Here is a 13,731-nt window from a genome sequence, read left to right on the forward strand (position 1 = left end):
CCGCTGATGTGTGGGTGGGCCCACTGTCTGAGACTGCATTTATTTGGCACCCAGTACCTGCACCTCCCCATGTCCCTCCATCCTGCTGTGAGTGCGCTGCGGCCTCTCCGTGCCTCCATGAATGGTACTGGTCGGGGTGCCATGGACTCCATTTAATTCCGATAAATGCGAGGGGCTGTACTTTGGGAAAGCAAACCTTACCAGGACTTATCCACTTAATGGGAAGGTCCTGGGGAGTGTTGCTGAACAAAGAGACCTTGGAGTGCAGGTTCATAGCTCCTTGAAAGTGGAGTCGCAGGTAGATAGGATAGTGAAGGAGGCGTTTGGTATGCTTCCCTTTATTGGTCAGAGTATTGAGTACAGGAGTTGGGAGGTCAGGTTGCGGCTGTATTGGTGAGGCCATTTAGGGAATACTGCATTCGATTCTGGTCTCCCCGTGACAGGAAGGATGTTGGGAAAGGGGTCAGGAAAGGGTTTGAGCCACAAGGAGAGGCTGGGTAGGCCGGGGGCTGTTTTCCCCGGAGCGTCGGAGGCTGAGGGGTGACCTTATAGAGGGTTATAAAATCATGAGGGGGGGGGGACATGGATAGGGTAAATAGACAAGGTCTTTTCCCCTGGGGTGGGGGGGTCCAGAACTAGAGGGGGGTAGATTTAAGGTGAGAGGGGGGAAAGGGACCTGAGGGGTAACTTTTTCCCCCAGAGGGTGGTGCGTGTGTGGAACGAGCTGCCAGAGGAAGTGGTGGGGGGCTGGTACAATGACAACATTTAAAAGGATGGGGGGGGGGAGACATGGATAGGAAGGGTTTAGGGGGAGATGGGGCCAAGGGCTGGGGAACGGGGGGACTGGGTTAGGTTAGGATAGCACGGACGGGATGGGCCGAAGGGAATGTTTCCGCGCTCTGGGACTGGATGAGTATCTGTAAGGGATGATGCTGGGATAACAGGGAGGGTTTTGCCAAGTGTGGGACGTTCTCTGACAGTTTCTTGCCTCCGACAGGGAGTGCCGGGACGTCAGTGATGTTCAACGAGAACGGCGACGCACCGGGGCGTTATCACATCTTCCAGTATCACCACACCAACACCAGCACTCCAGGGTACAAGGTCATCGGGCAATGGACAGACCAGCTCAGGATGAATGTAAGTCACACTGCTGTGGGAGGGTCAGTGCTGAGGGAGTGGGCGCTGTGGGAGGGTCAGTGCTGAGGGAGTGGGCGCTGTGGGAGGGTCAGTGCTGAGGGAGTGGGTGCTGTGGGAGGGTCAGTGCTGAGGGAGTGGGCGCTGTGGGAGGGTCAGTGCTGAGGGAGTGGGCGCTGTGGGAGGGTCAGTGCTGAGGGAGTGGGCGCTGTGGGAGGGTCAGCGCTGAGGGAGCGGGTGCTGTGTGAGGGTCAGTGCGGATGGAGCGGGTGCTGTGTGAGGGTCAGTGCTGAGGGAGCGGGTGCTGTGGGAGGGTCAGTGCGGATGGAGCGGGTGCTGTGGGAGGGTCATTGCTGAGGGAGTGGTTGCTGTGGGAGGGTCAGTGCTGAGGGAGCGGGTGCTGTGGGAGGGTCAGTGCTGAGGGAGCGGGCGCTGTGACAGGGTCAGTGCTGAGGGAGCGGGTGCTGTGGGAGGGTCAGCGCTGAGGGAGCGGGTGCTGAGGGAGGGTCAGCGCTGAGGGAGCGGGTGCTGTGGGAGGGTCAGCGCTGAGGGAGCGGGTGCTGTGGGAGGGTCAGAGCTGAGGGAGCGGTGGGTGAGGAGAGATGAGGCCTGTGTCCTGGGGTGAGAGGGGATGTGAGTTTGACCCCAGGGCATTGCCAACGTGGGCACCTCCCTCGCTGTGGGATCCTGCTGTGTGTACAGCGACCGGCAGCCCCAGTCTCCAGGAATCCCTATCTCACAGAGGGACAGAGGGACACAGGGCTGGGCGGGTTTTCCCAAGGCCGAGGGAGGTTGGAATGCCGAATCCTAGGGACTGTGATTGGACAGACCCCGGAGGTCTGCGAAATTCCTAGCGAAGAGGGGGCTAACGTTCGATTTGAACCATACATGAACGACTGGGGCCTAGCTGAGGTCGGTGCAAAACGCAGCCTGCCTCAGTTCAACACTTGGCAGACGCCGAACAATTAGACAACGACGTTGTCAGACTGAGCGACGGGGGATTTAACAATCTCATCAAAATAGGTTAAATCCCACAGCTCTGCTCCACTCAAACCGAGCTGCTTAAACCATTCATTTGATTTGACAATTAAATTGACGTTTTAACAGCTTGAAGAGGTGGCTCAGGCTAACGTTAGTTTAACCAGATGGGAACCCATCCCATCATCTGCTCAGCCCGGGCTGATGGGTTTCCACACTTACTCTGTATCTGACCCCCCTGTCCCTGGGAGTGGGGGGACAGTGTAGAGGGAGCTTTACTCTGTATCTGACCCCCTGTCCCTGGGAGTGGGGGGACAGTGTAGAGGGAGCTTTACGCTGTATCTGACCCCCTGTCCCTGGGAGTGGGGGGACAGTGTAGAGGGAGCTTTACTCTGTATCTGACCCCCTGTCCCTGGGAGTGGGGGGACAGTGTAGAGGGAGCTTTACGCTGTATCTGACCCCCTGTCCCTGGGAGTGGGGGGACAGTGTAGAGGGAGCTTTACTCTGTATCTAACCCCCTGTCCCTGGGAGTGGGGGGACAGTGTAAATGGAGCTTTACTCTGTATCTAATCCCCTGTCCCTGGGAGTGGGGGGACAGTGTTGAGGGAGCTTTACTCTGTATCTAACCCCCTGTCCCTGGGAGTGGGGGATGGTGTAGAGGGGGCTTTACTCTGTATCTGACCCCCTGTACCTGGGAGCGAGGGGACAGTGTAGAGGGAGCTTTACTCTGTATCTACCCCCTGTCCCTGGGAGTGGGGGGACAGTGTAGATGGAGCTTTACTCTGTATCTACCCCCTGTCCCTGGGAGTGGGGGACAGTGTAGAGGGAGCTTTACTCTGTATCCAACCCGTCCCTGGAAGTGGGGGGGAACAGTGTAGAAGGAGCTTTACTCTGTATCTAACCCCTTGTCCCTGGGAGTGGGGGGACAGTGTAGAGGGAGCTTTACTCTGTATCTAACCCCCTGTCCCTGGGAGTGGGGGACAGTGTAGAGGGAGCTTTACACTGTATCTAACCCTCTGTCCCTGGGAGTGGGGGGAGAGTGTAAATGGAGCTTTACTCTGTATCTAACCCCCTGTCCCTGGGAGTGGGGGGACAGTGTAGAGGGAGCTTTACTCTGTATCTAACCCCCTGTACCTGGGAGTGGGGGACAGTGTAGAAGGAGCTTTACTCTGTATCTAACCCCCTGTCTGTGGGAGTGGGGGGACAGTGTAGAGGGAGCTTTACTCTGTATCCAACCCCCTGTCCCTGGGAGTGGGGAGACAGTGTTGAGGGAGCTTTACTCTGTATCTAATCCCCTGTCCCTGGGAGTGGGGGGACAGTGTAGAGGGAGCTTTACTCTGTATCTAACCCCCTGTCCCTGGGAGTGGGGGGACAGTGTAGAGGGAGCTTTACTCTGTATCTAACTTCCTGTCCTTGGGAGTGTTTGATGGGGATGGTGATGAGGATGCATTATGTTCAAGTTAACAGAGTAGAGCATGCTTTACATTTAGTTTGACAGAATAAAGGGAGCTCTCCGTTTATGGTGCCACAGCGCCTCGGGGGTTAGCATTCCTGCCCCCAGCATCAAGATCCCGGATTCGATCCCAGCCTCAGGCGACTGTCTGTGTGGAGTTTGCACATTCTCCCTGTGTCTGCGTGGGTTTCCTCCCACAGTCCAGGGATGTGCAGGTTAGGGTGGATTGGCCGTGCTAAATTGTCCCCGTAGTGCCCAGGGATGTGCAGGTTAGGGTGGATTGGCCGTGCTAAATTGTCCCCGTAGTGCCCAGGGATGTGCAGGTTAGGGTGGATTGGCCGTGCTAAATTGTCCCCGTAGTGCCCAGGGATGTACAGGTTAGGGTGGATTGGCCGTGCTAAATTGTCCCGTAGTGCCCAGGGATGTGCAGGTTAGGGTGGATTGGTCAGGGGTAAATATAGGCTACTGGGGTCAGGGAATAGGTCTGGGTGGGTTGGTCTTTGGAGGGTCAGTGTGGACCCATTGGGCAAAAGGGCCTGTTTCCACACTGTCGCGATCCTTCTACGGATTCAGTTGAAGTGAGTAACTGGTGGTTTACTGTCAGTTTAAGGGTGGAGAGTGTTTTATTTCCTGTTGACCAGTGTAGAGAAAGCTTTACGTCCTGTGTAACGGTGTAGAAGCAGCATTCCTTTCAGTTTACAAGAGTACAGGGAGCTTGGTGTTCAGGTTAAGAGCGTAGGGGGAGCATTATGTTCAGTTTTGGAGTACAGGGGACACTTTGTTCAGGTTAATTGGGGGGAGAGAGCTCTGCAACCACTTTCATGGTGTTAATGGGTAGAGGGAGCATTACGTTCAGTTGGTCAAGGTGAAGGGATCATCATGTTTGGTGGGAGCGAGTAGGGGGAGCCATCCATTCTTTCGGAGTGGGGTAGAGGGAGCCCTCTGTTCAGGGGGAAGTGGGGTAGAGGGAGCCCTCTGTTCAGGGGGTGTGGGGTAGAGGGAGCCCTCTGTTCAGGGGGAGTGGGGTAGAGGGAGCTCTCTGTTCAGGTGGGAGTGGGGTAGAGGGAGCCCTCTGTTCAGGGGGGAGTGGGGTAGAGGGAGCCCTCTGTTCAGGGGGTGTGGGGTAGAGGGAGCCCTCCATTTAGTGTGTATCGGGGGTAGAGGAAGCCCTCCATTTGGGGTGTATCGGGGTAGAGAGAGCCCTCCGTTTGGGGTGTAGTGGGGTAGAGGAAGCCCTCCATTTGGGGTGTATCGGGGTAGAGAGAGCCCTCCGTTTGGGGTGTAGTGGGGTAGAGGAAGCCCTCCATTTGGGGTATATCGGGGGTAGAGAGAGCCCTCCATTTGGGTGTAGTGGGGTAGAGGGAGCCCTCCGTTTGGTGTGTATCGGGGTAGAGGGAGCCCTCCGTTTGGTGTGTATCGGGGTAGAGGAAGCCCTCCATTTGGGGTATATCGGGGGTAGAGAGAGCCCTCCATTTGGGTGTAGTGGGGTAGAGGAAGCCCTCCATTTGGGGTGTATCGGGGTAGAGAGAGCCCTCCGTTTGGGGTGTAGTGGGGTAGAGGTAGCCCTCCATTTGGGGTATATCGGGGGTAGAGAGAGCCCTCCATTTGGGTGTAGTGGGGTAGAGGGAGCCCTCCGTTTGGGGTGTAACGGGGTAGAGGGAGCCCTCCGTTTGGGGTATATCTTGGTAGAGAGAGCCCTCCGTTTGGCGTATATCGGGGTAGAGGGAGCCCTTCGTTTGGGGTATATCGGGGTAGAGGGAGCCCACCATTTGGGGTGTAACGGGGTAGAGAGAGCCCTCCGTTTGGTGTATATCAGGGTAGAGAGAGCCCTCCATTTGGCGTATATCGGGGTAGAGGGAGCCCTCCGTTTAGTGTGTATCGGGGTAGAGCGAGCCCTCTCTTTCGGGTGTATTGGGGTGTAGGGAGCCCTCCGTTTGGTGTATATCGGGGTAGAGGGAGCCCTCCGTTTGTCCCGTAACTCCCCACCCCGACCCCAGTGTTTGTTGCCTGGCAGCTGGAGGAGATGCAGTGGGGCGGAGGGGGTAGAGGGAGCCCTCCGTCTGGGGTGTATCGGGGTAGAGGGAGCCCTCTGTCTGGGTGTAGTGGGGTAGAGGGAGCCCTCCGTTTGGTGTATATCGGGGTAGAGGGAGCCCTCCGTTTGGCGTATATTGGGGTAGATGGAGCCCTCCGTTTGGTGTATATCGGGGTACAGGGAGCCCTCCGTCTGGGCGTAGTGGGGTTGAGGGAGCCCTCCGTCTAGGTGCAGTGGGGTTGAGGGAGCCCTCCGTTTGGGGTATATCTTGGTAGAGAGAGCCCACCGTTTGGCGTATATCGGGGTAGAGGGAGCCCTCCGTTTGCCCTGTAATTCCCCACCCCGACCCCGGTGTTTGTTGCCTGGCAGCTGGAGGAGATGCAGTGGGGCGGAGGGGGTAGAGGGATCCCGACGTCGGTGTGCAGTTTGCCGTGCCAGGCTGGTGAGAGGAAGAAGATGGTGAAGGGGGTGCCGTGCTGCTGGCACTGCGAGCTCTGCGACGGTTACCGCTACCAGATCAGCGAGTCCGAGTGCGCCCCGTGCCCCCTGGACATGAGGCCGGGCCGCAACCGCACCGGCTGCGTGCCCACCCCAGTGGCCAAGCTGGAGTGGCACTCCGCCTGGGCGGCGGTGCCCGTGGCCCTGGCCGGGCTGGGCGTGCTGTCAACCGGCGCCACCGCCCTGGTGTTCGCCCGCCACCGGCACACCCCCATCGTCCGCGCCTCCGGCCGGGAGCTGAGCGGCGTGCTGCTCTGCGGGATCTTCCTGAGCCACGCCACCGCCTTCCTGATGGTGGCGGAGCCGGGCGCCGCCGTCTGCGCCCTGCGGCGCCTCCTGCTGGGCCTGGGCACCGCCATCACCTACTCGGCCCTGCTGACCAAGACCAACCGCATCTACCGCATCTTCGAGAGGGGCAAGCGCTCGGTGACGCCGCCCCGGTTCATCAGCCCGGCCTCCCAGCTGGTCATCACCGCGGCGCTGGTCTCCGTGCAGCTGCTGGGGGTCGCGGTCTGGCTGGGGGTCCGGCCACCGCACGCCACCGTGGATTACGAGGAGCAGCGGCCGCCGGAGCCGGAACGGGCGCGCGGGCTCCTCAAGTGCGATATGTCGGAGCTCTCCATCCTCGGTTGCCTCGGCTACAGCCTGCTCCTGATGGTCACCTGCACCGTCTACGCCATCAAGAGCCGCGGCGTCCCCGAGACCTTCAACGAGGCCAAGCCCATCGGCTTCACCATGTACACCACCTGCATCATCTGGCTCGCCTTCGTCCCCATCTTCTTTGGCACAGCCGGCTCCGCGGAGAAGGTAACGCGCCGGGCAACGGGGCCCGCTCTCGGTGCGCAATCCCCTCACCGGCCACCAGCTCACCGTACACCCCTCTCACCAAACGCGCACTCACCTTCCCCCCTCACCGTACACACTCCCTCACCGTAAACTTGCCATCACCGTGCACACACCCTCACCGTCGACCCCCTCGCCACACACACCCTCCCTCACTGAACACACCCCATCACCGTACAACCCCCCTCACCGTACACACCGCTCACCGTACACCCCCCCACACCATACACCCCCATCACCGTACACACCCCTCACTCTACACCCCCCTCACCGTACCCACCCCTCACCGTACACCCCCCTCACTGTACACCCCCCTCACCGTACCCACCCCTCACCGTACACCCCCCTCACGGTACACCCCCCTCACCCTCACTGTCCACCTGACCACCGCCACTCCACACTCCCTCCCTCCCTCTCCCTGACCCCTCACCCCCCCACTATCCCATTCCCTCTCCCTGACCCCTCTCCCTCGCTAACCGGACAAATCTGAGATGATGTATTTTGGAGGGTGAAGTCCAGGTGGAAACGACACAGCGAACACCCTTCGGGGTTTTGATCTGCAGAGGGATCTGGGTGTGCGGGTGTACAGCTCACTGAACCTGCCAGCGCTGGTGGGTAAGGTCGCGCTGAAAAATGTGTTGCTGGAAAAGCGCAGCAGGGTCAGGCAGCATCCGAGGAGCAGGAGAATCGACGTTTCGGGGCACGAGCCCTTCTTCAGGGAATGAGGAGCGTGTGCCAAGCGGGCTAAGATAAAAGGTAGGGAGGAGGGACGTCGATTCTCCTGCTCCTCGGACGCAGCCTGACCTGCTGCGCTTTTCCAGCGACACATGTTTCAGCTCCGATCTCCAGCATCTGCAGTCCGCACTTCCTCCTAATAAAAGAGACGCACAGTATGCTTGCCTACATTGGAGAGACATAAGGATAGACAGGTTATTTTAGGGCACATCTGGAATATTGCAGACAACTCTGGTCACCACACGGCCTGAAGATTGTGAATAATTCGGACAGGGGACAGAGGAGGTTTTCCCAGGACGTTGCCTGGGATGCGGGATTTTAGTGACGAAGAAAGATCCGATAGGACTGGGGTCGTTTTCACTGGAAAGGTCGAGGGGGCGAGGTTTATAAGTTGGCGGACGGCCTGGATTGAGTGGAAGATATGAGGCTTTATTTTCCCCCCGGGGTGGAGGGGTCAGTTACTAGGGGACACAGGTTCAAGGTGCGAGAGGGGGGTTGAAGTTTAAAATAAATGTGCGAGGTTTTTTCACACAAAGGGGCGGTGAGTGAGTTGCCAGAGGATTTGGTGGGAGCAGACACAATAAATAGCAGCGTCCATGGACAGATACAGGAATGGGAAGGGAAGAGAGGGGGGGACGGACCCTGGAAGGGAAGACGGTTTCAGTGTGGATGGGTAGAATGTGCTGGCACAGTCAGGGCCGAAGGGTCTGCTCCTGCACGGTACTGTTCGCTGAGCCCGAGTTGCCCTCACTCTCCCCCCCCCCCCTCTCAGTGTCCCACTTCCCTCACTCCCTCTCCCCCCCCTCACTCTGACTCCCACTCCCTATCTCCCTCCCTCCTGCTCACACCCAGATCACCTTCAATTAGCCCTCACTCCACGAGCGAATCATTCTCACTCTCCCCCCTCCCCGGCCTCCCATCTCCATTCCCATGTCTCTCTCCATCTCTCTCTCTCCCATTTCTCTCTCTCGTCTACTTCTCTCTCCCTCCCTCTGTGTGTGCGTGTCTCTCTCTCTCTCTCTGCCTCACTCTCTACTTCTCTGTCTCTCTCCGTCTTTCACTCTCTCCGTGTCTCTCTTTCTCTCTCTGTGTCTCTCCCCATCTCTCTCTGTCTCGCCCCACCCTTCTCTCTCTGTGTCTCTCCCCATCTCTCTCTGTCTCGCCCCACCCTTCTCTCTCTGTGTCTCTCTCTGTCTTTGTTTGTCTCTCTCACTCACTCCGTGTCTCTCCCTCTGTCTCTTTCTCTCTGTCTCTGTCTCCATTTCTCTCTCTCTCTCTCTCTCTCTCTCAGGCTCTGTCTCTCTCTCTCTCTCCCCCAACTCTCTCTCTCACACTGTCTCTCTCTCTCGGTTTCTCTCTCTCTCTCTCTGTCTCTCTGTATCTCTCTCTCTGTTTCTCTCTCTCGGTCTCTCTCTCCCCAACTCTCTCTCCCACTGTCCCTCTCTCTCTCTCTCCATTTCTCTCTCTCACACACTGTCTCTCTCTCTCTCTCTCTCGGTTTTTCTCTCCCTCTCTGTCTCTCTCTTTCTCTCTGTATCTCTCTCTCTTTCTGTTTCTCTCTCTCGTTCTGTCTGTCTCTCTCTCTCCATCTCTGTCTCTCTCTCCCCAACTCTCTCTCTCCCACTGTCCCTCTCTCTCTCTCTCTCCCACTGTCCCTCTCTCTCTCTCTCCATTTCTCTCTCTCTCTCTCGGTTTTTCTCTCTCTCTCTGTCTCTCTCTTTCTCTCTGTATCTCTCTCTCTCTCTGTTTCTCTCTCTCGTTCTGTCTGTCTCTCGGTCTCTCTCTCCCCAACTCTCTCTCTCCCACTGTCCCTCTCTCTCTCTCTCTCCCTCTCTCTCTCTCTCTCTGTCTCTCTCCCTCTCTCTCTCTGTCTCCCACTTTCACTGTACAATCCTGCGATTAGACGGCACTCTGCCATTAATCCCATTAATCCTCCCATAACGCTGCCAATCCCCAGACCCAGCCAGGCATCTGCTCACACCAGCTGTCCCAGAAAACCCAGAGGTCAGCTTGGAAAATATTCCGGGCCGGACGCCAGGGAAAGCAGGGAGGGGGAAACACTCCGACATATTCAGGGAGTTGCAGAGATAGGGAGGGGGTGGAGGGGGCTGGAGGAGGGGACGGAGATAGGGATGGGGGTGTAGGGGGCTGGAGGAGGGGACGGAGATAGGGATGGGGGTGTAGGGGGCTGGAGGAGGGGACGGAGATAGGGATGGGGGTGTAGGGGGCTGGAGGAGGGGACGGGGATAGGGAGGGGGTGTAGGGGACGGAGATAGGGAGGGGGTGTAGGGGCTGGAGGAGGGGAAGGAGATAGGGAGGGGGTGTAGGGGACGGAGATAGGGAGGGGGTGTAGGGGCTGGAGGAGGGGACGGAGATAGGGAGGGGGTGGTGGAGGAGGTGTGATGCCCAGCTAACTGCTCTATAACCCTGGTTTATCTCATCGTCCCTTTGTAGATACTGGGGCTACATTCGCTGTCCTTCATTCTGTAGGGATTTCTCCTGGGGGCTGGGACTGGGGGGGATGGACTGGGGGGGATGGGACTGGCGGGGATGGGACTGGGGGGAATGGGACTGGGGGAATGGGACTGGGGGGGAATGGGACTGGGGGGGATGGGACTGGGGGGGATGGGACTGGGGGGGATGGGACTGGGGGGGATGGGACTGGGGGAATGGGACTGGGGGGGATGGGACTGGGGGGAATGGGACTGGGGGAATGGGACTGGGGGGATGGGACTGGGGGGGATGGGACTGGGGGGGATGGGACTGGCGGGATGGGACTGGGGGGGATGGGACTGGGGGAATGGGACTGGGACTGGGGGGGATGGGACTGGGGGGGATGGGACTGGGGGTGATGGACTGGGGGGGCTGGGACTGGGGGGCTGGGAGTGGGGGGATGGGAGTGGGGGCTTGAACAGTGTGAAACCTCACATAGCACCAGATAATTGTCCAGCAGTGCTCTCACTACCCGCCCTCTCACTGCCCGCTCCCTCATCAGGTTTACCACCCTCTCCCTCACTGCCCACACCCGCACTACCCTCTCCCTCACTACCCTCTCCCTCACTCACGCCTCCTTCCTTCAGTTGTCCCCTCTCACTACACCCCTGGCTCCCTCCCATTTCGGGGTCAATATTCTCTTCTGAGGGGACGGAACCGAAGCCGGTGTTCAATTCTCCTGCTTTTCCCTCGTTACATACCCCCTTCCCCCACCTTTCCGGACGGCACGTTTGTCCTCGGTTGTCTTTCCCTGTTGGCAGAAGCTCTTGCAGTCCGTTTGGATGTTGCTTGCGATAGTCCGCCGCAGCCCCTGTTCTCACCCAGCCCCTGGATCAAACCCTTTTGCCAAGCGCTCCCGATCCTCAGGGTGGTTGCTCTCCGGCGCTACTTTACACGGTTGTAAGACTGAAAGCGATGTGGGGGGGGGGGGGGGTGGAGACGGGAGTGGCAGCTGCGTTTGCGGAGTCGGTCCGTTTGTGAATGATCGGCGGTGCCCTGTCTCTCACAGATGTACATCCAGACCACGACGCTGACCGTCTCCATGAGCCTGAGCGCCTTCGTTTGCCTGGGGATGCTCTACCTGCCCAAGGTCTACGTCATCGTACTCCACCCGGAGCAGAACGTCCAGCGGCGCAAACGCAGCTTCAAGGCCGCGGCCACCATGGCTAGCGTCGCCTCGCGCCTCTCCCAGCGCTCGCACAACGGCGATACCGCCAAAGACGGGAAGGCGTGAGCCCGACAGTGTGGGGGAGCAGGGAGAGAGAGAGACAGCCGCCATCCAACTCTGGCGTCTGGCATTCTGCACCTGGCGTACCTGGCCCCTTGACCTCCTCGCTCGTGCCCAAATGGATTGCCTCCTCCACCACCACACCCCCAATTCACATGATCATCGCCCCCTTGATGTTCAATGGCGTTACCATCACTGAATCCCTTCCCCCCACTATCAACATCCTGGGGGTTACCGTCTCCAACAAGAGAGAGAAACTAACCATCGCCCCCTTGACGTTCAATGGTGTTACCATCACTGAATCCCCCTCCCCCCCACTATCAACATCCTGGGGGTTCACCGTTGACCAGAAACTGACTCGGACCCAGCCCCATATCAATCCAGCGGCTCCAAGAGCAGGTCAGAGGCTGGGAATCCTGCAGCAAGTAACTCCCCTCCTGACTCTCTCCCCCCAAAGCCCTGTCCCACCATCGACAAGGCACGAGTCAGGGAGGGGGGAGGGAATACTCCCCACTTGCCCTGGACGGGGGGCAGCTCCGACAACACTCGAGAAGCTCTACACTGTCCAGGCCCCTCTACTTCCCCCCGGTCAATTGATACGGTAACCCCACCTTCAGCACTCCCTCCCTCCCATCCCCAAGGTAGCTGGGCTCATTAGGAATGCTCGACTGGGCTCCAACACTCCCTCCCTCCCACCGTCCCCAGGGGTGGGGCAATTAAGGACGGTGGAGAATTTTGGGCCAGGCTAGTGAAAGCGGGAAACAGGGGGAGAGAGAGAGAGAGAGATGGAGACCCAGATAGTGACAGAGAGATACAGAGAGAGATGGTGTGTGTGTGAGAGAGAGATGGAGACACAGACAGTGAGATACAGAGAAATGGTGAGAGAGAGAGAAAGAGAGAGAGAGAGAGAGAGATGGAAACCCAGATAGTGATATAGAGATACAGAGAGAGATGGTGTGTGTGTGTGTGTGTGAGAGTGAAAGAGAGAGAGACAGATGGATACTCGGATAGTGACAGAGAGATTGTGAGAGAGAGAGAGAGAGAGAGAGAGAGAGAGAGAGAGAGAGGTGAATGGGAGACACACAGACATACAGAGACAGAGAGATAGTGATGGAGAGAGAGAAAGAGAGAGTGTGTGATGGAGACACAGAGAAATGGTGAGAGATGGAGACCCAGATAATGACAGAGATACAGAGAGAGATGGTGTGAGAGAGAGAGATGGTGTGAGAGAGAGAGAGAGATGGTGTGTGAGAGAGAGAGAGATGGAGACCCAGATAGTGACAGAGAGATATAGAGAGAGATGGTGTCAGAGAGAGAGAGAGAGAGAGATGGAGACCCAGATAGTGACAGAGAGATACAGAGAGAGATGGTGTGTGTGAGAGAGAGAGAGAGAGATGGAGACCCAGACAGTGACAGAGAGATACAGAGAGAGATGGTGTGTGTGAGAGAGAGATGGAGACACAGACAGTGACAGAGAGATACAGAGAAATGGTGAGAGAGAGAGAGAGAGAGAGATATGGAAACCCAGATAGTGATATAGAGATACAGAGAGAGATGGTGTGTGTGTGTGTGTGTGTGAGAGAGTGAAAGAGAGAGAGACAGATGGATACTCGGATAGTGACAGAGAGATGCAGAGAGAGATGGTGTGAGAGAGAGAGAGAGAGAGATGGAAACCCAGATAGTGATATAGAGATACAGTGAGAGATAGAGAGAGAGAAAGAGAGAGAGGGAGAGAGATGGAAACCCAGATAGTGATATAGAGATAGAGAGAGAGATGGTGTGTGTGTGAGTGTGAGAGAGAGAGAGATGGAGACACACAGATAGTGACAGAGAGATACAGAGAGATGGTGTGTGTGAGAGAGAGAGAGAGAGGGAGACACAGATAGTGACAGAGAGATACAGAGAGAGATGGTGTGTGTGTGAGAGAGAGAGAGATGGAGACCCAGATAGTGACAGAGAGATACAGAGAGATGGTGTGTGTGTGAGAGAGAGGGAGACCCAGATAGTGACAGAGAGATAGAGAGAGATGGTGTGTGTGTGTGAGAGAGAGAGATGGAAACACAGATAGTGACAGAGAGATACAGAGAGAGATGGTGTGTGTGTGTGAGAGAGAGAGATGGAGACACAGATAGTGACAGAGAGATACAGAGAGAGATGGTGTGTGTGTGAGAGAGAGAGAGATGGAGACCCAGATAGTGACAGAGAGATACAGAGAGATGGTGTGTGTGTGAGAGAGAGGGAGACCCAGATAGTGACAGAGAGATAGAGAGAGATGGTGTGTGTGTGTGAGAGAGAGAGATGGAAACACAGATAGTGACAGAGAGATACAGAGAGAGA

The 13,731-nt window shown here is 57.4% G+C and overlaps 1 protein-coding gene across 3 annotated transcripts in view; it reads left to right on the top strand.

The window, feature by feature from the left end:
• LOC132814150 (metabotropic glutamate receptor 6-like) overlaps positions 1–13,731 on the top strand; it is a 75,045-nt gene extending 61,314 nt beyond the window's left edge. For 2 of the 3 annotated variants that reach the window (XM_060823392.1, XM_060823393.1), the window contains 3 exons: positions 998–1,137; positions 5,967–6,902; positions 11,176–11,410. In XM_060823392.1, coding sequence (XP_060679375.1) covers positions 998–1,137; positions 5,967–6,902; positions 11,176–11,400 — 1,301 coding nt within the window. In that variant the 3' untranslated portion in view covers positions 11,401–11,410. Of the gene's footprint in view, positions 1–997; positions 1,138–5,966; positions 6,903–11,175; positions 11,411–13,194 lie in introns of those variants that run through there. The other variant, XM_060823391.1, reaches the window with a different exon arrangement.

The sequence above is a fragment of the Hemiscyllium ocellatum genome, unplaced genomic scaffold (assembly GCF_020745735.1).
Source record: "Hemiscyllium ocellatum isolate sHemOce1 unplaced genomic scaffold, sHemOce1.pat.X.cur. scaffold_696_pat_ctg1, whole genome shotgun sequence".
Lineage (NCBI taxonomy): Eukaryota > Metazoa > Chordata > Chondrichthyes > Orectolobiformes > Hemiscylliidae > Hemiscyllium > Hemiscyllium ocellatum.